The following is a 26,184-nucleotide window of genomic DNA, read 5'->3' as shown; positions in this document are numbered from 1 at the left end:
CCAAATCTGCAAAATGAAATAAAGAATATAGAGCCTGAAAGTTCCTGTTAGGTTAAAAAAAAAAAATTTTTTCTATGACAGTTTTTCTATGATAGTAAAATATAGTCAGCCTTCCTTATATGTGGATTCTACATCTGTAGATTCAGCAAACTGCAGATCAGAAATATTAGGGACAAAAACGGATGGGTGCTTCTTCCTTCTCACTATTCCCTAAAAAATGAAGTATAATAACTGTTTACATAGCATTTACAATGCATTAGGTGTTATAAGTAATCTGGAGATGATTTAAAGATACAGAAGGATGTGTGGAGGTTATATGCAAATATTACACTATTTTATGTAAGGAACTTGAATATCCATGGAATTTGGTATCTGCCCCCACAGACACAAGGGACAACTGTATAATGGAGGCCTACATTTCATGAATGTTTGAGTCATAATAAAGTGAACTCATATGATGCTTCATAAACATGAATGGTTTAGTACAAGATCTTTTTAAAGAAAGTACATCTAAGTTACACTGCAGAAGACAAAGATTTAAAAACCTAAAAATTAGAACTATGTCATTAAGCCACATTCTCAAATTATTCTTAGAAAAAAAGAAATAATCTCAAGTCAAATGGTGGGTTTCAGGGGCTCCATAAATCCTGTAATCTTGTAAATAAAAGTCTATTTATATTTATTTACAATTTTATTGAGAAAATTAATCATATTCATTAGATTTGCGAGGAGTTTAGGACCTGAAAGAGGTTGAAAAGTCTATTCTAGATGAATAAACCAACTTTCTACCCTTATTCTCTGATTAAACCTTTTGATGGTCATACTTTTGCTACTTCACCAAAGAGACCATTTTGTTGTTGAACAGCTACAACTAGTAAAAACTCTAGTTCACATCAAGTCAAAATTTACCTCTGAAATTCTCTATTTTCTTGATTCCAGTCTCTAAAGCATGACAGAATAAAATAATTCCCCATTCCTGAAAATAGCCCTTTATATATTTGGAGATAGCCATCTTAGCTCCAAAATGTTTTTCTCTTTTAGATGGTGGCTTTTAAACAACATACCATACAGACTTCACTCCCTAATTCAAAACTTTTCTTTAAAGGTAGATGTTTCCATCACTCACAAAGACAATATTTTATATTTTTAAGAAGTTCTTTAGTGATAGCTCACTTATACTGATAGAAGGATAGATTCACTTGTGAATTTCAGAAAGAATTCCAGGAAAAGAAGTGCATTGTGTTGATTATGTGACCTCTTAAGTTCTACAGAATTCCCACATACTTAATTACTCTGCTAAATCCTTAGAAACTCGTAAAAATCTTTAAAAATTTTTTTTTTACTATGAGTTAATTGTCAAATATTATTCATGGATGGATTTTAACACATCTTCAATCTTATAGCTGGAAGTCATTTTTATATTTCTTTTCATAAATTTAGAAAGGATAAATGTAGAATAGCATTAATTTCAGTAGTACTAAAAACATCATTTACATTAATTCTTTTGGGGGGAAAAAGAGGAAATATTTAGTGGAGTGAAATATATATAGCACCATGCAAAATAGAACAAATTCCAAAGTGATAAACTAAGCTCTGTAAAACTCAGCACCAAAATTAAATACATATATAAGAGTATTACTTACGGATACAATTCTGAAAGCTGTTCAGCAATTGCATGAGCTGTCGGATCTCTGTCTAAGGCATAAAGAGTAATATCTGATTCCTTCTGCAGAATGGCTCTTGTGTGTCCTCCTGAACCGAACGTCATATCTAGAAAAACCTAGCCAACAAAGAAAATTACCACTTAGCATAAACAAAACTAATTCTTGCTAACTATCTTAATTTCTAGAAGCACATAATGATTTTTAGGGCTGATAGTAAATAGAAAAAGAATTGTAAGTTATTATTAGAGTTAAATTTTTTTATACATGAGATCTGGCTCAATTATGAGTGATCAGTCCAAAAGAACTGATCAGAATATCAGTAAAATAATTCCTGGAACAGACTGGCTAATTCAAGAAAAATTTACATCTCCCTCTGTAAGGTCAAACTGGCCATAGTGCTATGTTGCTAGTTCTTTAATGCTTTCTAGCACCCAGCTGGTAATAATATTTGCAACAATTTCTCCTTATTTTGAAGATGGCTTACAATTATTGTGGCTCACTTTATTTCAATTTCTGTAATGTTTTACATGAAAATAAAGATATTCAAGGAAACAGAGATAGGGAAGGAGGGCGGGAGGGAGAGAAAGAGAGAGAAAGGGAATGATAATACACCAATACACCAAACAATAGTCACAGGACAAATCAAATAAAATCTGGAAAATTGAGAAATTAACAAATATGACCTGGAAAAAGCCAGGAAAATGTCAAATTCTAGGTTTTACATTAAGTAGCTATAGGACATTGGAATAGTCACTTAAAGTTACAAAATTCCAGTGGCTTTAGATTTCTCTAGTGTTTAAAAAGAAACACAAGATAAAGAACAAAAGAAGATACCACTACCATATACCTAATTGTTAAGGTAACATTTCATTTCTCATCTAAACCAAGGCACTTTTGAGAGTAAAAGATTTGCCAGTAATAATTTTGCTAGGACAAAAGGGCATGATGTACATGAATGTTATCATTAAATACTTGAATCATTCCAGATACACAACACAGTTGATTGAATCTGAACCTACTTCTTGGCTATTTTATTTGGCCACACTCTAAAGGAATAGTCAGGTCACAGTTGAACAAGAAATCAGACCTGGACCATAAGAAACTTATGTGCGTACAAGTTGATTGATTTTGACTGAGTTGGGGTCAAGACATTCTCCACACAGCTCCTCAAATTTATGCTCTTACTTTAATGGGCCCTTCCAATAAACTTCACTGGTATTATGAAAATAAAAACAATTACTCTAATAATATTGACTACAATGACAAATAACATGAGTCTATTGGACAGACTTAATAATATTTAAATACATAATTTTTTAAAGTTCATGTGTTTATTGCACAAGAAAGGAAATTCCTGTCATGAATTTGAGTATTTCCCTGCCCTGAATGTTACAATTTATATCAAGGAGAGTGGTCAGACATGGAGTGCAATTATGCTCTGATTTTTTGGATCCCATCTGCCATGCTGAGCTCCGTCCTCTGATCAAGTCCTCAGAAAAGTTAGCCTGCTATTGAAAGAATTATATAAAGGAAATCTTCTGATCAAAATTGAGAATCGGATGGGTGTAAAATAGAAAAACGATGTAAATATGGTAAAAATGTATAAGCACTGGTTTTTAACATAAATGTTTTAGTATAACTTAACCTTGCACTTCTATCACTAACAGCACAAAAGTCATGGCTACGTATATTTTTCATCATTTTAAACAGTAACTTTACATATTTCAGAGTACATACTTAAATCTCAGGATCAAATAATCTGCTTTGCCAGTTTATACAGTATGGACTTATTTTATGTATCTATGAGTAGGTAAAAATCTTCTACCATAACTTACCTCAGTTTTAAAATTGTGAGGAGTGCAACATAATTTAAACAAAGAACTTTTCCCAGGCAAAACTATAAACTGCTTCCTTGTTATGGCACCAATACCAAGTCTTGCTATAACCCTGGATTTATACTATAAGTATATTAAGTAACGTAATGCACATAATTACCTCATCCCAAGTCAAAAAAGTCCCAATGAATATTTAAAAAGAAAAATCTTCTTCATTAAACATATTCTGAAAAATGTGATTATAATTTACATGATTATTTTTAATATATCATGATTATGCCCTTGGAGATGTACTGACAATCAAGGAAGTTTCCACAGGTGAGGGAAGCAGGGCAGAATCTATTATTACCAGTCAAGTATAACACAGAAAGCAAAATGTGGGAGACAATAGGTGATTGGAGTCATCAAATTTCATTTTTAAAATTCTAATATTCATTGCTTATCAAATATCAAATATAATAGTGGCATCTAGGCCTCATGAGTCACCCAGTGCTACAATCGAAAAGGGAGCCAATTAAGTTTTTCCCTTCTCCTGGGTCACCGACATAACATAAGACCACTTTTTTTTTTATCTGTACAAGTTGAAAATAAGGCGACTAATCAATTTTTTTGCTTAACAACTAAATGCACAAGAATAAATCTAAATGTTTCAAAGTAATCCATCCATGGATCTCAACTAGAAATATATTTCAAATGTGTATGCTATGCTCCAAACATATATGGAACTTTCTTTGAAATTACCTCATATAATTTATCTTAAAACTAAATGTTTATTCTGGTTATTTCACTGAGTACTTGTACAACCCTGGCCAAATAATTTTAATTCTTGGAGCTTCAATTGTTTCATCTGAGAAGAAATTAGAGTAAAATGTACCCCTGTATACCTCATAGAGACATATAAAGATTACCTTATTTCTTTGCTACAACCACAAAGTAGGTGTTACTAGATTTTACATTTACAGAAACTAAGACTATACTAAGCTAGTAGCAAATGCAGGAATTGAATACAGGTATACCTGGCGCTAAAACCTGTGTTCTTTCTTGCACCACTCTGAGTCTGAATTAAATTAATAAAGTCTATATTTTCACACTGCTTTATGATTTTGCAAGCATTAATGTTTTCCTACTTGGTCTAACATGAGTTCTGTGAGGGAGTATAGACAACTGGCATTATCCCCATTTCTATAAAAGGGAAAACTCAGGTGCAGACAAAAAATGTGACTTGATTAAGATATTACTAATAAGTGAGGGGAAGTAAAGGCTAAACCAGGTCTTGCCAAATCTAAATTCTACGCTCTTTCTGAAAGATATAAAGAAAGAGAAAGAAACGAAAGTGAAAGAACAAAAGTAGATGGCATAATTGGGGTTCAGAATCAAAATAAGTGATTTAAAGAAAAAAAGAGTAGCATTTAAAGAAGAAGTTTCCTAACTACAATCCTCCATCTCTACCTCCAACTTAATATGGTAGCATCAGTACACAATAGTAGGTGCTTAGTATACATTTAATGGTGTGATATGAAAAAAGGAGCTCAGCCTCCCAAGGTACTATGCTAAAGATAGCAACGCTCATTTGTGCATGACTCTAGAAACACTCTTCAAAATATGACTCATTACCATAGAACCACATAAAAGAGTCATAATTCAGCTTAAGATGTCCAATTTTTAAGAGTCATTTAACATCAATATGTTCCTAATACTGCCAATTGATTCATTAATGAATAGACCTCTTCCAGAACCATATAATGATCTATAATTAATTGTATTATTTAACTCTATAGCACCATGTTTTTATTTGCTGATCAGCCTCCTTTACGTTTCAAATGAGGAAATAAACATTTCTTATTTTTGGTTAGCTCTTTTTAATCAAATACAATGACATGACATTTTATTCTCATTGTCTTCTGATATTAAGAGGGTACAGACACAGAATTTCAAAGGTCAGTGGGCCATAACAGACTATTCCACCCACTCATTTTACTTATGAGGAAGCTGAGGTCTGTAGAGGTTACCTGGTAGGTAGTTGAGGGCAAAGCTAATACTAAAATGCAGATCCTGTGTTCTTTGCACTTCATCTCATAATATTTCCACACTGAAATTATATAATCACACTGAAACAAAAATAATTGTTTTCTGAAAAAGTTTTTCTTTCTTAATATGAAGATAGATACATATAAGAACTTTATTCCTTAAGCCTCACAGTTAAAAATAACCACTATTTTACCATTCTAATTTTAAAAAGTCTTTATAAAGATCAAATTAAGTACCAAAGGAAGATAATTATTTTGTATATGGCCTGGTATAAATATCTGCCCATTATCTGTAACAATGACTGATGAAGACTGACTTATCAACAGGTTACAGTTTTCACATTGATTTGGAACTTAAAAAATAAAAATATGACAGAAAAACATAGACTCATGGTTGGTTAGAGCTAGAAGAACCCATAGAAATAATCCAAGTTTAATTCCTTTATTATACATATTACTCTAGATTTCTAGAGTATACCTAGCCCTATAAATTCATACCTCTCAAATTTGAAATCATTTAAGACTCAGCTCAGGCTCCTCTCTAAAGATGGAGACTGACAGAAATCTAGGCATTTGCCCAAGATCATCCTGCAGAGACTAGATAATTAAATGATTTATTTATTAACTTATTTATTTTACAATGCAACAGTTCTAATCACTGAATTTTCACACTGGAACAACACTGTTAAAATTGGACATGAAAACATTTTTACCCATAAACAGTATGAGGGCAGATCTTCCAGTTTCATTTTCCTAATGTTGATTAGTCATTTCCAATCTGTGCAAGATTTTTAATAGTAAGTTTCCATCTGAATTTGGAAATAATATGGCCTGACTTCATTTTAAAATTTCTTCCTATGAAAATTTTCTTTTCTGTCAATTACTAATTATGAATTTTTAGAATTAAAGTACTTTTGAAAAAAATTTAAACTTCACCTATTTGCAACTAATTTCATTTTAGAGTACTAAAATGTGCTAAGCACATATCTAGAATTTTTTTCAGGAGGTAATTAAAAACATAGGGCATTAATTAATAATCTATATGTTTACTGAACATTCTATATAGGTAAAACTATAGGAGGTAATACAAAGATATGTCTGCCTTGTAGTCTAGTGAGGGGATTTAGACATGCACACAAATAACTATAACACTAGTAAAAAGAAATCGGCAATATAAGGAAAGCATACAAAACATTCTATAAGGAGTCAAAAAACAGAAATTTATTATAGTCAGATGGACTCAACTGAAGAAGGTTTTGACTTAACTGGGTCTTGAAGGCTGGAGAGAACTCAGAGCTCACCCAGTCTTCTCACTCTTCTATATTTTACAAATCCAATTGGCTGCCAAATCCTGTTGATTTTACCATATGTCTTGAATCTTTCCACCCCCACTTTTAATTTAGGTCCCCATATTCTGTGCTTTACTATTCCAAAGGGTTTACAATTGATATCCATGCCTCTAGTTTCACTTCTAATTTTTCTTGCTCACTGTTAACAAGATATCCTTTCTAAAATAAAATTTTAGCATGTGATATCCCCATTTAAACCACATCAATGGCTCTCAAAAGCTACAGGATAGGGTCCAAACATCTAGGCATAATGGGTAAGTAACATTTTTTTTATTCTGGCCCTTGCATTTCTTTCTAATATCACCTCCTACTACTCTTAAACATGAATTTTACAACATATTTTCTAGCCATACAGAAGTACATGGAGTTGTCAAACATGCCAAGCTGTCTCATGCCTTCTCTGTTTGCCTTGTTCCATATCTGTCAAATTTTATTCTAAAACAATTATGAGAGTCCTAGTATGTCCACAGCACTGTTTTAAAAGCTGGAAATAACAATGGTAAGCCAAAATAGACACAGTCCCTGCTCTCATGTAGTTTTTAGTCTAGAGGTCTTGGTATCTTTAATATATTGTTCTTGCTTTCTAAAACACGTCTCTGGAAGGTACCCTAAGCACTTGTGTCCCCACTGCCAAACACAATACATGGCATATAGCATATATTCAACAAATATCTGCTGAATAAATACATGATTAAAAGCAAAGAGAGTTAAACGTTAGTAAAGGCATAGACATAGGAAAGGAAGTATCATGTATAGGGAGAGAAAATTTGGCTGGAATCCAAGATTTAGTGAAAGAAGAAGGTAGAAAGGAGAACAAAGCAGAAAAGAGAAACAGGAAGAAATTAACAAACTTCATATATGTGAAAGATACTGTGTTATTTGTTGTGACATATCCTTGTCTTAATCCTCACAGGAGCCCTGTGAGATAGACAAGTTAGGAAATAATGTTGGAAAGATGGTGTGAAGTCAAATTGTGACAAGTACTAAAAAGCCAACATGAGTAATTTGCATAATTCTGGCAACCAATGTACAGCTTTAAAACAAAAAATTTGACTGCCACCAGCATTAAATGGATGGTAGAATGTGAGAAAATATCGATGACCTGGAGGCATTTACTATTGTAGAGCACCCAGGTAAGTGGAAACAAGGGGTTGAACCAGCAACAGGAATGAAGAGTAATGATAATAACAACAGTGTATGTTACATTTACTGAATGCTTACTTTACCAAGCACAATGCTAGCCATTTTAGCTGCACCATTCATTCATTTTATACATAGGCATAAACACACACACACACACACACACACACACACACACACACACACACATACTCTCTCTCTCTCAGTTAACTGAATAATTCTCAAAGCCGTACTCTGAGGGAAGTTACTATTATTATCACTATTTGAAAGAGGAGAAAAGGGAGGTTTAGTAAATGCCTTACTCCAGGAGAGAGTAAATGAAAATTGTGAAAAGATATAGGCATCTTGTTAGAGAAAACAAAAAGTTTAAGAATTTCACATGGAAATAGAATAATTCTTTACAGTAAATGAGACAATGAATGAAGGGCATTGCTGGGTGGAGATTTTGAAAACAGTAATAAAAAATTAAAATCTACAAATATATGAGAGCTAATTATAATAGCATTAATCCATAGTGAAATCAACAAGTTTGGCTAACAACAATACTTTAAAAACATTAAGTTATAATTATATTTTTAAAAGTTCATCATAATTGAAAACTTGGGTACATGTTAAAAAAATAAAATAAATTACTTATTATATATATATAAATCATGAGATGCAGCTTTGGGAATATTGTGCCCGCAGACTCAAACTGGCAAACATTTGGCCAAGGAGAGGAGCTGCTTTGACGTAATTAGTGAGGCAAATTTTAAGAAAGAGATGGGCTAGTGTGACAAGGTTATTTGGATATTCTGACTAAAAGAAAAAAAAAAATCACTAGAAAGCATTATCTGCTTTATAGTGTCCCTGAAATATTTGTAATTGCAAAGGCAAGCTACTGAGCGATTGTTCTACCACTGCATGCTGAATCATTCAAAACTATCAATGAATTCTCTCAGGCTTCACCTATGATTTTTATCTAATATGTTGACAAGTAGACATTTGTCACATTGATGCATTTGTAGACCTAAAATAAATTAGAACATATAACTGTGAACATAGAAGGCCAACCTTATCGTCCACTAACATTTTGAAAAAACATTTTTCCCACCAAACCCCTTGATTTATTATTCTGTTGTCAAGCTCTGTCAAGTATCTGTCTGCTAAACACTTACTTTGTTTTATTTGTAACTATTACATGGGCTTATATAAGAAGGGAAAAAATCTCAGAAGAACATAAAAGTTATGTCACAAACAAAACAATCAATGCATTGCAATAAATTTATCTCTTTTCCTATTTTATCAAAAGTATTTGTATTACTATAATGACTCATTCTGCCTAAATTCTGGAAACATTTTATCTTGTAGCTTAAATTCTATTATATTCACAAAAGAAATGTTTACTTGTCATAACAAAATTTACTTTGCCTCCTTTTTAAAGTATGCTCTTCAATTATATTAAATAATTGGAGTACTCATCCTCTGTGACGAGTAGTTTCACTCTTATCTGTAACACAGGATGAATTTCAATCGTAAGTCTGACACATGCACACCAGAACTGTCACAACCATTTGCAGATAGAATGGTTGAAGTAACACAAATAGCTAAACATATTATGGGTAATCTCAATAAATTTAATTTCACAGAGGTCATTGACCAGTACAATGCCAATTGGTCAGCATTTTTTTAAAATTAGTTAATTATTTATATTTTTATTTCAGAGTATTATGGGTAGAAAAACATTTTGGTTACATAAATTACCTTTGCATTGCCCGAGACAGAGCTACAAGCATGCTCATCCCCAAGACAGCATGCACCTCATCCGTTAGGTGTGAATTTACCCATCCCCTCCTCCCCACTCCCACCTGCCTTACACCTGATGAATGTTACTTCCCACGTGTGCACATTACTGCTGATCGATTAGTACCAATTTAATGGTCAATACATGTGGTGTTTGTTTTTCCATTCTTGTGATACTCCACTTAGAAGAATGGGTTCCAGCGCCATCAAGAATAATAAAATAGGTATTTTTTTTAACAGCTGAGTAGTACTTCATGGTATACATATAGCACATTTTATTAATCCACTCATGTCCTGATTGGCACTTGGGTTGCTTCCACATCTTTGCAATTGTGAATTGTGCTGCTATAAACATTCACGTGCAGGTATCATTTTTATAGAATGACTTTTTTTTCCTTTGGGTACATACCCAGTAGTGGGATTGCTAGATAAAATGGGACTTCTACTTTTAGTTTTCTGAGGCATCTCCATACTCTTTTCAATAAAGGTTGTACTAGTTCGCAGTCACACCAGCAGTCATTGAGTGCTCCTATCTCTCTGCGTCCATGCCAACATTTGTTGTTTGGGCACTTTTTGATAAAAGCCATTCTCACTGGAGTTAAGTGATATCTCACTGTGGTTTTGATTTGCATTTCCCTGATAATTAGCGATGTTGAGCATTTTTTCATTTGTTTCTTGGCCATTAGTCTATCTTCTTTTGAAAAGCTTCTGTTCATGTTCTTTGCCCACTTTTAATGGGTTGTTTGATTTTTGTCTTGCTGATTTTCTTGAGTTCTATATAGATTTTAGTAATAAGCCCTTTATCAGATGTATACCTTGCAAATATTTTCTCCCATTCTGGAGGTTGTCTATTTGTTCTAATGATAGTTTCCTTGGCTGTGCAGAAGCTTTTTAATCTGATCAGGTCACATTTATTCATTTTTGTTGTTGCTGTGATTGGTTTTGGGGTCTTCTTCATAGGCCAATGTCTATAAGAGGTTTTCCAATATTTTCTTCTAGAATTCTTAAGGTTTCATACCTTAGTTTTAAGTCTGTTATCCATTGTGAGGTGATTTTCGTGAGAGGTGAGAGGTGCAGATCCTGTTTCAGTCTTCTACATGTGGCTATCCAATTTTTCCAGCACAATTTATGGAATATAAATTCTTTTCCCCAGTGTATGTTTTTGTCTCCTTTGTCAAAGACCAGATGGCTATATAAGGATGGTTTTATATCTTGGTTCTCCGTCCTCTTCCACTGGTCTATATCTCTGTTCTTGTGTCAGTAGTACCATGCTGTTTTAGTTATCATAGCCTTGTAGAATAGCTTCAAGTCTGGTAAAGTGATGCCTCCCAATTTGTTCTTTACGCTTAAGGTTGTTTTAGATATACGGGGTCTTCTCTGGTTCCATATGAAGTGTAGAATTATTTTTTCTAGATCTGCAAAAAATGATGTTGTATTTTCATAGGGATTGCATTGAATCTGTAGATCACTTTGGGTAGTACAGACATTTTAACAATGTTGATTCAGCCGATCCATGAGCATGGTATGGTTTTCCATCTGTTTACATCCCCTGCTATTTAATTTTTCAGTGTTTCATAACTCTCCCTCTAGAGATCTTTCACCTCCTTAGTTAAATGTATTCTTAGGTATTTTATTTTCTTTGTTACTACTGGGAAAAGTATTGAGTTTTTGATTTGGTTCTCAGTTTGACTATTGTTGGCATGTACAAATGCTACTGATTTGTGTACATTAATTTTGTAACCTGAGACTCTGCTGAATTTATTTATCAATTCTAGTAGTCTCTTGGTAGAATCGTTGGGGTTTTCTAGATACAAGATCATATGGTCAGCAAAGAGCAATAGTTTGGCCTCTTCTTCCCTCATTTAGATGCCCTTGATTTCCTTCTCTTGTCTGATTACTCTGGCAAGGAATTCCAACACTATGTTGAACAGAACAGTGCTGAATTTTGTCAAATGCTTTTTCTGCATCTATTAAGAGAATAATACAATCTTTGTTTTTACTTCTATTTATGTGGTGAATTACATTTATTGATTTGTGTATGTTGAGCCACCCCTGCAACTCTAGGATGAAGCCCGCTGGGTCATGATTGATTATTTTATGATGAGTAGCTGAATTCAATTTGCTAGGATTTTATTGAGAATTTTTGCATCTGTCTATATTCATAAGGGGTATTGGTCTGTAGTTTTCTTTTTTTGTTGAGTCCTTTCCTGGCTTTGGTATCAGGGTGTTGTTGGCTTTGTAAAACATGTTGGGGAGGATTCCTCCTTCTCAATGTTGTGGAATAACTTCTGCAGGATAAGCACCAGTTCTTCTTTGTAGGTCTGGTCGAACACGGGTGTGAAGCCATCTGGTCTGGGACTTTTGTTTTTAGGAAGGTTTTTATTGCTATTTCAATTTCAGTACTTGATACTGGTCTATTCAGGAGTTCTATTTCTTCCTGATCGAGACTTGGGAAGCAGTGTGTTTCTAAGAATTTGTACATTTCCTTCACGTTTTCAAGTTTATGTGAATAGAGATTTTTTATAGCATTCAGAGATATTTTGTATTTCCATGGTATATCAGTGATAATTTCTTCTCTTTCATTCCTGATTGAGCTCACTGGCTCATAGATTAAACTGGGAGTGTCATTATCTAAACAAAAGAAAATCAAAGGTAAGAAGCAACAGCTGCTCCAGATGAGAAGGAAGCCATGAAAGAACTCTGGAAGTTCATAAAGAATCAAAGTGAAAGGATACCCCCAAAAGGGAACACCAACTCTGTAGCAATAGATACCAAAAAAATCAGACTATTGAAATGACAGATGAAGAATTTCGAACATGGATTGTAAGGAAGTTCAGTGAAATGGAAGATAAAATGGAAACCCAACACAAAGAAACCATAAAAACAATGCAGGAAATGAATGAAAAATTCACTAAAGAAATTGAAATATTAATGAAAAATCAAACAGAACTTCTGGAGATGAACAATTCGTTCAAGGAATTATAATGAATGGAAAGCCTTAAGAATAGGTTTAGATCAAGCAGAAGAAAGAATCTCAGAGCTTGAAGACAACACCTTTCAATTAAACAAGTTGGTCACAGAGATAGAGCAGAGAAATAGGAGAAATAAGCAAAGTCTATAAGAAATATGGGATTATGTCAAGAGGCCTAACATAAGAATCACAGGCATCTCTGAGGGTGAAGAAGAAAATACACAAGGGTTGGATAATTTATTCGAGGTAATAACTGAGGAAAATTTCCCTGATCTTGCTAGACATCTAAATATCCAGATTAAAGAAGCTCAAAGGATATCTTGGAGATTCATTGCAAAAAGGCAAACACCACAACACATAGTCATCAGACTGGCCAAAATAAAAATGAAAGAGGCCCTCCTACAAGCCAGTCAGCATATTTTTTAATAAAAAAAAAGTTTTTATCTATGTTATAAAGAAATTCATATAACACATTCTGGACAAACTCCCATGCAACTACTAAGAATGCCAGAGATTTTTTTTTTAAGACATTTTAAATATGTAGATTGTTTACACTATTTGGAAAAATAAACGAATGATCTCTTTAAATCAAAGTGTTGGCAAATGCTCATTTCAAAAGTTTTTTTTTTTGCACAAGTCATTTTACTGATGTCAGTTTCAACAGTGTTCCAATATTAAATTTTTATCATGATATTAAATTAAAATAAAGATGGTGAGAATTTCCTATTACTTAGCATCCAAACAACATAATTTTACACAAATCAAAACAGAACAATACATGCACATTTTGGTGTCTAATCCAGACTGTCTGTGCATGCATGTGAGCATGCATGCACATGCTTATGTACATACATGTATAAGTGCATGTGTGCACATACATTCATATTAGGGCAGATGAGTAGGAAATTTCATATACCTAAATCTGTGTAAACCTGTGACTAAAGATTGCACAAGTTTCAGACTCAGAATGGAGTACACTACACCACCAGGAAATCCTAGCGTGCAGTAGATGTTAAGAAAAATTGAAGGAGTGAGGAGTTCAATAGGTTAGTAAGGGAGTAAATCATCAACAAATTGTCATTAAAATAATTTAAAATAATGAGGAGGCAGGTTCAATTAAATATCTAAATACGTTTACAGTCAACTGCTTTTGTGAGTTTCAAATATTATATGAATTATAAAACAAGATACAAGGCAACAGGATGTAAAAGAGAGTGACTGAAGGTCAAAATATCTAGCTTTTGTTTCAGAATCTATTATTTCATTATGATAAAAGTTAGGCAAGTTACTGAACTTCTCTTAGCCTCAGTTTCCTCATGTGTAAATGGAAATAATACACTATCCTATTCCATGTCAACAGGCTACTCGGATATGCAAAAAACACAATATACATGAAGGAAATTTGAAAAAAGTATAGTGCTATTTAAATAATAGTATTAATACAATGCATTTTCATTAAGAAAATAATTATTCACAAAGGCCTAAATTCTATTAAAGTTTATACTAAATCCAAAGTAATTTAGCATACAGAAGACATTTCATGGCTTCAGAATTTAAAGAAACAATAGCAGAACCTTCAGTTGGTAGATGTTCTTTAAAAAAAAAAGACAATAATACAACATTTCTAGCAAGAGAAATTTCAAAGACTATAAAAACTCAATAAAAATTAACAATTGTACATCTGAAATAAGACAATTTCATAATTAGTCCAAATGGGCCATATTTCTTAAAACTAAGAAAACATATTTGAATTAAGTTTTCAATCAAGCCCAAATTGAAGAAAAGCTTACCAGATACTCTTCAAAAACATACTTTAAAAATGTAAATATTACTTTTCTTTTTAAGATACTAATACATTAAAAGAATTTATCATTGTCCTTTAAAATTTTATCACACTACTGATCATATTTTGAGTGTGTAAACAACTCCATATAGGCATAATGAATTGAAGAGTGGCACCAATTTAGGTTATTAAATATGAGATGTCCAATTTCCTTAAGTACTAAGTTTGGCAGTTGATATCTGACATTTCACTTTGACACTTCTGGTTTTATTTTTATTGTGAAGGTACCTCCTCAGTCTTTCAAACACATGTTTTGGCTTATGATTATCTTTCAAAAAAATTTTTAGAACAATTTTTATGAAACCAGGGATAAGGCAAAAATTCATGTTATTTTCGAATATGAGTTCTGTCCTGGAACCAATGCAGCGCACACAGCTCAAAATATCAATGAAGTGTTTGGGAAGGACGTGGCTAATGAATGCACTGTCCACTGATGGTTTGAGAAATTCTGTTCTGCTGATTTTAATCTTGAAAATGAGCTACATGGGCAACCTAAGACCAAGGTGGATAATGATGAGCTGAAAGCTACAGTGAAAGTGAATTCATATCAACCTATGTGGGAATTAGCAGCAAGGTTTAACATTATTATTCCAACAGCATTGGACAATTTGAAGCAAATTGGCAAGGTAAAGAAGCTGGATAGATGGGTTCCACATGAATTAAACCAGCATCAAAAGCATCTCAAAGCGTGCCTTTCTTTGCTCACAACATAAAGACAAACCATTTCTACACCATATTGTTACGTGTGATGAAAAATGGATTCTTTTTCACAATGTAAGCATTTGGCACAATGGTTATATAAAGCTGAAGTGCTGAAATACAGTCTTAAAACTGAATATTCATCAAAAAAAGCTAATGGTGCCTGTTTGGTGGTCCAGCAGTAGTATTATCCACTACAGCTTCATGAAACTTGGTCAGTCGATTACAGCGGATGTCTACTGCAATCAATTGGATGAAATGAGGATGCTTGCGATTAAGCTGCTGAGATTGGTCAATAGAGACTGGCCAATCCTTTTGCAAGACAATGCTCAAGCACACATTCCACATTCAAAGCTGCTCAAACTACACCAGCTGGACTTGGAAACACTCTGTCATCTACCATATTCACCAAACCTTTCACCAACTGACTACCACTTCTTCCAGGCTTTGGACCACTTCTCGCAAATAAAAATACTCAATTCTCAACAGCTGAGGAAAATGCCTTTCACGATTTCATCACCACTCGCTCTCCAAGCTTCTTCATTGCTAGCATAAACAAGTTACTGTTAAGATGGCAAAACTGTGTCCATAGTTCAGGCACATACTTTATTATACTGCTTCTTGAGACATAATAAACTACTACACTTTTGATTCAAAATCATACATTTCATGTGTAATGACCTAAATAAAATAATCTTAGTTTAAGAAAATTCTTATTGCTCTTGCTAGAGGGGGGAAATTATACAGAAAGAACTAGTAGTTTCTCTCAATTAGTTAAGGTATTTTACTGTCAGAACACAATGCTAAGCTCTTTTCTATTAGTTTTCATAATAGGCTTAAAAATAAATCAACTTTGGCTTTCAGGAGTTTATTGAATTTCAGACATGTAATTGTAGTTACTTCTTAAAACACTTCTGTGCCAAAAGAAACCTTCCATAATATATCACCACTTGCTTGTTATACTTGTAGTTCATAATTAGACACTAGAATACTACTCTTAAAACCTGAAATATACCACGATTTACATCCATGTACATTTCTATAAAAAACTTTTTCTTAGTTGAAAAGAGACTATTATTGACTATTGTATTGAAAAAAAAATTTTAGGAAGATACAGCCCTTGAAAGATAAATTTCTTTACATTTATATAAAGCATAAATAAAACTCAGATCTTTTATTTTAATCTCTTCAATTTATATTCCTGGATTTTTCTAAGTCTTCCAATTTTAGTTACTTATTGAGTTCTCAAGAATGTCCCACAAAAAATTATAAAAATTTTAATTATAAAAAATTATAACAAAAAGGAACAAGAAAATCAATTTGAATTACCCTGATATGTAAACCAAAGACATTATAAGAAAATTATCATGAATTTCAATTTACACAGAGAGCAAATGTTTGTTTTTAAATTTCAGATAAAATTTTAAGTGAAAGTATTGTCATCCATATTAAAATTCTACAGGCAAGAGCAAAAACATTCATGCCAGTTCAGTTCTAAAAAAACAATTTATAAATTTATAACTTTAAAATATAAACCTTCTTGTGATAATCGTATGAAAGAAGCATCACTTTCCTTCTGGGAGATATATAGCATCTCTCTGCTGTCAAGCAAAGTTATTCATAGGCTTGGTGTTATAACTTCATCATACAGTATAATGTAAATGAAACCTAGGCTAACTTTCATTAGTTCCAGAACTACATCTATTACTTGGGTTAAACAAGTTTTAATGAAAGCAAATGAGCTAAGTATAGAAATATTGCTTTACTCCATCATTACAAATGTTGAAAAAAGTTCACTTAATTTTGTTAATAAATGTTTTAATTTGTATTAACTTACATTATAATTCCATTTAATGTAAACATTAATTCTCCCTCTTCAATCATAATCATTTATCCAGGTTAACACACATCTAATTCAATATATAATTATTAAGTGCTTCATATATAAGCATCATGCTTAGCTCTTTATTTAATAATATGGCTATATGACTTCAGGCAAGTTACTTTACCTCTTTAGACCTTAATTTTCTCACGGATAAGACAAGGATATTAAAAAAGATGATCGCTCCAATCTCAACCATTTTGTAGTTCTAAATAAGATCTAAAATAAATACAATCAAAGCATATCTGAGTCAAAATTAAGACATCCTCTTTGAACTCTTAGTAAAGTAGACTTGAAATAACTCTATTTTAACTTAACATCGTATCAAGTGAGTTAGAAATTTAAATCCAAAGAGTAAGTAAACAAAAGATTGATAAATGTCTGAAATGTCTGCCTATAATTTCTAAAAATAATAGTTGACTTACTCATCATTTATGAAAATATAAATTCCCTTTTTTATTTTTAATCATGGAAAAAATAGGTTCATGTGAGGAAAGGATTTTATCTATATTCTAGGACAAATGCAAAAAAAAAAAAAAGTCACCTACTTCCCCTGTCTAAATAAATGGTTTCAGTCACAGGCAAGAAAAGAAATATTAAGAGAAATTAGAAACTAGAGATTTCTCTTTGTGAGAAGTAATCTTAAAATCATCAGTAATAAACAGCATTAAATTAACTTTTGAATAACTACTGACCCAGAAAAAAAATTAAAGCAGTCAATAAAGTATAATCAACATTTAAGAGCAGATCAATTGCATCAACTCAAGATACAGAACACTGTATGGGACTCTAGCAGGAGCCCTGAAAAATTATAAATCAATAGCATTGAAAATATATATGAAATCTGTTTCAAAGAATTTTGCAGTAATGGCTTTACAGCTAAGTGCTGCTGCAATGACAACACAGCTGACTGGGATCAATTTGAGTCTTTCATTTCATTGAAATTTTCATTACAATGCTATTTGAACAAATCATAAAATACTTTTGTATGGCATCCTAGTGATATTTTATAAAATGTGGGGTTAACTGTACTGGCTAATCACGGCAAGATTTCATCAAATGAAAATGATTCACTTGTGGAAGTTTATCCCTGTAACTGTTCACCAGTTGTACACTTCAACTGATCATGTACTTATGGAGTCAAGAGATTTTTAAATTTATGTCCGTTATTTACCACCACTTGCTCCACGTTTGAGACTGAAAAAGCAATAGAGATTTGCATGCACTTATTAAAATAAGAATTCAAGGAATAGATATAAGAAGTTTATAAACAAAACTACAGAATTCAAACTAGAGCTTTAGCAAAAATCCTTGGCACTATTTCATGTTGTCTGGTGGTATTTCACGGTGTCTTTCTTCAAAATTAATATTTGATATTTACATTAGATATAATCCTATATTTATCTATTGTAATATTCTGTAGGCTTTGTTGCATTCTTTGGGAAATAAGAAAAATGAAGATACACAGGATAGAATGCCATTAAACTAAACACACATAAATCTCATTTTGTAGTTCAAGTTATCAGTGACTTATTAGTGACTAGCAGCAATCTTTATATGCCCAAATTTTAAACTAGTACATCAAAGAAAGAAATGATTCTTAGAATTCATGAATCAACACTACATTGTTTAAAATCTCTTGTGGGCTTCTAAAGGAAATGAAAATTCAACAATATATTTATTGACACAGTATTTCAGTATTTCATTTTATAATATCATATGTTTTGTTTTATGGCAAGTTCAAATGTGTTTGTTCTAGGAAATAAAACAATAAAATAAGCTATGTACCTAAATTACACATTGAAGAGATTATAGTAAATGATATTTCAGAAATGTAAACATTAAAAGTAAGCTAAGATGAATAGATTGCTAACAAATAAGTTTACATATTTTTACACTACTATTTAAATGAACACCAGTTTCCCTTAAGAAATAAAATTATTTCACACAAAAAAGGAGTCAGTCACAGCATTTTCCAATATAGACAGAGAAGGTAACAGAAGAAATGGTATCTATAATGACATCGTTTACACTGACTTTTCAAAAATTACAATATGCTACCAATAGTGTTCTAAAAAGTATGGTTTAATGAATATACACAGCGGGAGGAAGCAATACTATAAAACTAAATCCTAAAATCAGCTTTTCAACTGACATGATGTATCAAATTTTAAAAGATATTTAACATTTTTCTACTTCTTCTGTACCTCTACTCAAAAATTATTTACTGTTAAGAATATTATAAGCTAGGAACATTTGAGTATGTATTTTTTTTACATTTGCTTACTATCATTACCTTATTAACTATTAATTCATAGCAACACAATTCCAGTAAATGAATTGTATCTGACTTGATATCTTCCATTCTTAAATAAATCCAAACAGAAGATCAAAGTTATTTCATAATTTTTATTGTTAAAAATCATAATAAATTTAATACCATATATGCCTTGGTTTAAGACTTTGTCAGAGTATTAAAATATCTTTTTTTTTTTGGAGACACTGTCTTGCTCTGTCACCCTGGCTAAAGTGCTGTGGCCAGTCAGCCTAGCTCACAGCAATCTCAAACTCCCGGGCTCAAGCAATACTACTGCCTCAGCCTCCCAAGTAGCTGGACTACAGGCACATACCACCATGCCCAACTAATTTTTCTATCTTTAGTAGAGACAGGGTCTTGCTCTTGTTCCAGCTGGTCAAGCTCCTGACCTCAAGCTATCTTCCATCCTTGGCATTCCAGAATGCTAGGATTACATTTAAGCCACCACACCCCACCTAAAATATCTTTCTGATATATTTGGATTTATTTTCAAATAATGTATATGATTCATGTATTGTTTGGTGAATGCCAGAAATAGGTTGACTCAACTATGATATATCCCAGAATATCTTTCTACTTAAAAAGTTAATTGGATAAAATCTTGTGATATGGTATTAATTATATTTTTAAATGCCATGAAAACTGGTGTAATAAAAGGCAATGAATAGAATAGTAACTTAATCTCCTGGCCATGAGCCAGGGTTGGGGGAAACTTATAAGAATACATGGCTAGTGATGAAAAACATCCAAGAGAACAATCCTTGCATATTTAAATATTAACATATACTCAAATATCATAACACTAAAATTTAAGTTAGTCTACCATTTTATAAAATCAATGTATATTTTTTCCATATATTTGATCACTTACCTATGTGACATAAATTAAAACCTCACACTCAATACACAGAGACTACAATAAACTTATACCCTAAGTCAAGTACTTTTAAGTTAAGAACCTAACTCTGCTGTCAATCAGTTGTACAAGTATCAACATATATGAAATGATGAAACAAAGACTTTTCCAGATCATAAGATACATTTTTACTTTCTCCATTTTAATACTATTTTTCAGAAAATTTTATTAGAAGTTTATTTTATTAAAACTATAATTTATTAGGCTGGGCACGGTGGCTCACACCTGTAATCCTACCACTCTGGGAGGCTGAGGCGGGTGGATCATTTGAGCTCAGGAGTTGAGACCAGCCTGAGCAAGAGCGAGACCCCGTCTCTACTGAAAATAGAAAGAAATTAGCTAGACAACTAAAAATACATAGAAAAAATTAGCCGGGCATGGTGGCACATGATTGTAGTCCCAGCTACTTGGGAGGCTGAGGCAGTAGGATTGCTTGAGCCCAGGAGTTTGAGGCTGCTGTGAGCTAGGCTGATGCCATGGCACTTTAGCCTGGGCAACAGAGTAAGACTCTGTCTCAAAAAAAAACACTAAAATTTATTTTATTTTTTACATTAGAAAATACTATTTATTGTTACCATTTGTAACATTTCAAACAGTAAATAATAATGAAAGCAAATTGTGGTTTTCACCTCCTCCTCCCCTTAGCAATTCTTTTTCATACTTTGTTCTACACATGAGCAAAAATAAATATGTTTAAATGTTCACATACAGACTTTTCCCCTATAAAAATAACACATAAAATTATACTATACATCTGGTGTTGCAGACATACACTATGTGTCTGTTGCAACCATGGGGTGACTATGTTTTCATTGTTTTAATATAAGGTAGACATCCTTCTACGTTAAAAAAAATAAGAGCTAACATTTATTGTGTTCTTATATACCAGGGACTAATATGCTTTCCCTTTTTTGTATTGATAATTACACTGAATTATACTTTATTAACATCATCTACATCCCCTACCAGGCCTGCTTCATCCTTTTGAAAAACTATATGGTATGCCCATGCAGAATCTTATCGTTGTATTTAAACACTACCTGAATGATAAATTTTCAAACATTCTAAAAATCTCCAGCAACCTAACTGAAGGTACACACTCAAAGTTCAGCTGGGATTTATTTATTTAGTCTAAGAAGGTCATAGCCAATGTCATAATTTTCAAATTCACCTCTATTTTGTTTGGAACAATCTATGGATTTCTGGACAAACTTAGTTAATTTTATATTTACTAATTTTATTTTTATTTATTTACTTTTTTGAGACAGGGTCTCGCCGTGTTGCCCAGGCTAGAGTGTAGTGACATCATCACAGCTTACTGCAACCTCAGACTCCTGGGCTCAAGTGATCCTCCTGTCTCAGCCTCCTGAGCAGCTAGCACTATAGGCGTGAGGCCCTGCACCCAGGTAGTTTGTGTATTTTTTGCAGAGACAAGGTCTCCCTCTTGCTGAGGTAGGTCTTGAATTCCTGGCCTAAAGCACTCCTCCTGCCTCAGCCTCTCAAAGTGCTAGGATTACAGGTGTGAGCCACCGTGCCCAGCCTAATTTTAATTTTTAAATAGTTATATCTCAGACTTCTGAAGCTTATTATTTACTTGTAAGAAGTTTTCAGCAAAGATTTAAGGTTATTCAGTTTAACCAAGATAAGGAAGAACATTGCTTTCATATTTTTAAGAGGTTTCTTTACAAGTATATTAATGCTGTGATTATTTTATCTTATTTGATTAATGGAATGAAAACATAATTGATAATGATTATTTCCAAAAATATTTTAAAATATTTCAAAATATTGGAATAAAAATATTCCAAAAATACTTCCCCAAAATAAGGATTAACCAATATGATTAACCATGTCTTCACAGGTTCCACTATCCTATGCTATCCAAGGAATCCCCTTGCTATTAACATGTACACTATGAACATGGATTAAACTTCCTTAACCACAGCATCTTTTTATTTTAAATGCTGCATTACTGTGGTATTAGGTAAAATTAAGAAAGGTAATTAGTAAAGATAACAAACAAATATACTGCACTTTAACAAAAATTTATAGTATTATTCAACTAAATATTATCAAGGATTTAAAACTTCCTTCTCACTGTATTCTGTGCTATTTTCATCAATAACAGAGTACTACATACTATTACATATAATGAAAAACTAGGCAATTATGGTTATGTATAGTTAAGTCAAGTAAGCTTTATGAAACTATGTTTTAATTTCAAGAGTTGAACCAGTAAATGATTTTTACTAAAAATATAAAATTCAAATTCATAAAATTGCCCCTCCAAAAAAATCATCAGTAAGAACACTGTAAAGAAAGATTATTAATATGTATACAAACAAAAAGAAATCTTAAGCACACGAACATTAAGAATTCATTTTTTGTTGACTATAAAATATCTCACAAATATTGACAGTAATAAGGAATCTTCTGATATAGGTCGGCTATATTTGCTGTTCCTGTACATTCTCTTATTCTAATCAGATTTTCAAACCCAATCACTTCCCTGAAACATCTCACAAACTCACCAATGACTTCTATTTAAGCAACATTCAGTTCTGATCTTAGCTGACCACAACAATTAATATAGTGAATGAGCTGCTCCTCAAATTACTGTCTTTCCTGGCCATGGTTTTAAATACCTTCTATGGCCTTAGCTTTCATCTGTTCCTTAGACCCAAAAACTCAAAGATACTATCTTTGTCACCTTTACTTGGATTTCTACTACGCATCTAAAATTTAACATGGCTAAAACAGAACTCTTGATTCCACTATATATACACATTTTTAAAAAATTATCTGTATATATTACATAGAAGTATGAATATTTATATATATTTATTTGATGTATTAACTATGTCTCCTTATAAACTCCATGAAAACATAAACATTTTCTTGTGAACTGTGTATCCTCAGGGCTGCAAAGAATACCTAAAACACAGTTAAAGCTCTATAAATATTTATTAAGTGAATAAAAAAATAATATACAGAATTAGAATGAATAATTCTTCACTTTGTTTTTGCCTTGGGCCTTAAAATAAAGTGTAAATAGTTTTAAACCTAAACCTATTGGAGGGTAATAACTGATAAATTGTTTTATTTCTATGTGTACTAAAGAATAATATTATGTCTTGTGTTTCAGAGCAGTCAAGTTGATCCTGAACTATCAATAATAAAATTGATGATAGCTACTAATTGTTCAATGGCTATTATGTACTAGTCACTTTTGAAGATGGTTTGTTGTCTATTTAATCAATTCTAAAAGATAGGTATTATTATCTGTCCAAATAGGAATGATAATTTATAAGCACCGTCACAGAAACCACAGCTCAAGATTAAGCAGTGTGCTCAAGTTTTTAGGAGGTGAGGCTGGGATTTTGAGTTAAACTCAAAAACCAATGCTTTTAAAAAGAAATCTGTATTCTAGCTGCCTTTCTTTTTAAATGTTAGTGTTTATTTATTTTAAATGGCATAAAATTTAATCCAAAAAACAATCAATGTGCAGCTATAATGTCAAACATGCTGCAGGATATTAAAATACAGAAAAGATATGATCCCTGGTCTTATTATTGTATACAATTTATCACTGTAAGTTGATTTAAATTAGGAAATAGTTTAAGACTCTACATGAATTAGTTATTTTACACACAAAAATGTAATAACCCCTTTTCCTATAATACCTATTTTAACATTAAACACACTAACTAAAATGTGGATTAGTTGGGACTTATTAAAAATAAACTTCCAATATATGTCCTTTACCCAGGGACTATCTAGGAGAGCATTCTCAGTAGTTGTTCTTCCCTGTGATAAATGTGATGGAAGATGGCTTTCACAGGATACACACATACTCCTAGGAGCCCACTCTGTAAAGAAGATAAACTGTGGGTTTCATTCCTAACCTATTACTTCGTTTTCTCTCCCCCATAAGAACATATATGGGCGTATCTGCAAATCATTAAGTGATACACTACCATAGCATTAATTTGAATTAAATATAATTTTAAAACTTTGAAATGCTGCAAAATTTTAGTGGTAATAATAGATAATGCTTGTTGAGAATTATAAGATAAGCACTGTACTAAGTACTTAAGTGTTACCTTAAAATATTAGCAAAAAATTACTTAAAATTGATTAAGAGTCATCAATATGTCTCTACACATATGTATACAGGCCATATCTTTATATAACAGAATAGTTATTCATTCCTCTGGGCATAAATTTTTTTAATTATTTACCTTGTCTTTTAGATATTTTCTAGTTCCACAAGACAAACAGGAAAGAAGAGAAAATAAATTTGTATCAATCAAAGTTATTACCTCCCAGTGGCTACTGTCAAGAGTTAAGAGGTAGGAAACTAAACTTAGCAAAAAACACGAAAGATTTAATATGTGTGTAAATTTGGTTTATTCATGTTTTTACTTTCTTTACAAACAATAACTAAAGAAAAACTAGTAACGAACACTCAGTAGCAGTTGACAGAGTTCATTTTTCTTACTCAAGTCCTAGAGACCACCAGTAGAAGGCAGAAAAAAATTAAATAAAGTACCTATACCAGAGAAATGGGGAAACTGGTATTCAAAATGTTATTCTTTTCATTTGTACTGCTTATAAAAATCACTTTATCCCTATCTCATTTTTTCTTAACTCTGAAAACAAGACTTTTAAGAAATTGTACCCTAATTCTCTAGTAGAGAAGAGAAATATAAAAAGACGATTGCCACAATCACTAGCATCCTTAAATGGCAGACGTCACAGGCTCTTCTTCATTCTAGTGCATATTAAAAAATGACCCTCGATGACTGGACTAAACAAGTCAAAAGGGAAGAGAAAGCAAGAAGCTAATCAGTTTCAGATTATTTTTTTTTAAAAAAAGGACTTTATTTTTAGAGTAGTTTCAGGTTCAAAACAAAATTAGCCAGATTATTTTTATTTATTTTATTTTCCAATTTTTTATATTTCAATAGATTTAGGGGGGTACAAGTGTTTTTTGTTACATGAATGAATTGTATAATGCTGAAGTCAGGGCTTTTAGTGTACCTGTCACCAGAATAGTACATTGCATCCCATAGGTAGATTTTTATCCCTCACCACCTCCCATCCTCCCCACTTCTTAGTTTTCAATGTCCATTACACCACTTTATGACTGTATATACCCCTTGTTTGGTTCCCACTTATAAGTGAGAACATGTGGTATTTCTTTCTCCATTCCAGAGATATGTCACTTAGGATCATGGTCTCTAGGTTCTATCTAAGTTGCTACAAAAGACTTTATTTCATTCCTTTTTATGGCTGAGTATTACTCCATGGTGTATATATATCACTTTATCCACTCCTCAGTTGATGGGCACCTAGGCTGATTCCATATTTTGGCAATTGTGAATTGTGTTGCAATAAACATTCGGGTGCAGGTGTCTTTTTTGTAAAACGCCTTCATTATCTTTGGGTAGACGCCCAGTAGTGGGATAGCTGGATTGAATTGTAAGTCTACATTTATTTCTTTGAGGACTCTCCATACTGTTTTCCATAGAGGTTGAACTTACGTGCAGGTCTACTTTTAGTTCTTTGAGGAATTTCTACCCTGTTTTCCATGGAGGCTGCACTAGTTTACATTCCCCTCCCCAGTGTATAAGTGTTCCCTTTTTACCACATTCACACCAATACCTATTGTTTTTTGACTTGTTAATAATGGCCATTCTAACTGGGGTGAGGTAGTATCTATCTCACTGTGGTTTTAATTTGCATTTCCCTGATGA

The 26,184-nt window shown here is 32.4% G+C and overlaps 1 protein-coding gene across 3 annotated transcripts in view; it reads right to left on the bottom strand.

The window, feature by feature from the left end:
* METTL15 (methyltransferase like 15) overlaps nt 1-26,184 on the bottom strand; it is a 185,437-nt gene that overhangs the window by 94,486 nt on the left and 64,767 nt on the right. For all 3 annotated transcript variants that reach the window (XM_045557710.1, XM_045557711.1, XM_045557712.1), the window contains exon 4: nt 1,644-1,780. In XM_045557710.1, the coding sequence (XP_045413666.1) occupies nt 1,644-1,780 (137 nt within the window). The remainder of the gene's footprint in view (nt 1-1,643; nt 1,781-26,184) is intronic.

This window comes from Lemur catta, chromosome 7, assembly GCF_020740605.2.
Source record: "Lemur catta isolate mLemCat1 chromosome 7, mLemCat1.pri, whole genome shotgun sequence".
In the NCBI taxonomy this organism is placed as follows: Eukaryota; Metazoa; Chordata; class Mammalia; order Primates; family Lemuridae; genus Lemur; species Lemur catta.
This window is presented reverse-complemented; position numbering and strand designations above follow the sequence as displayed.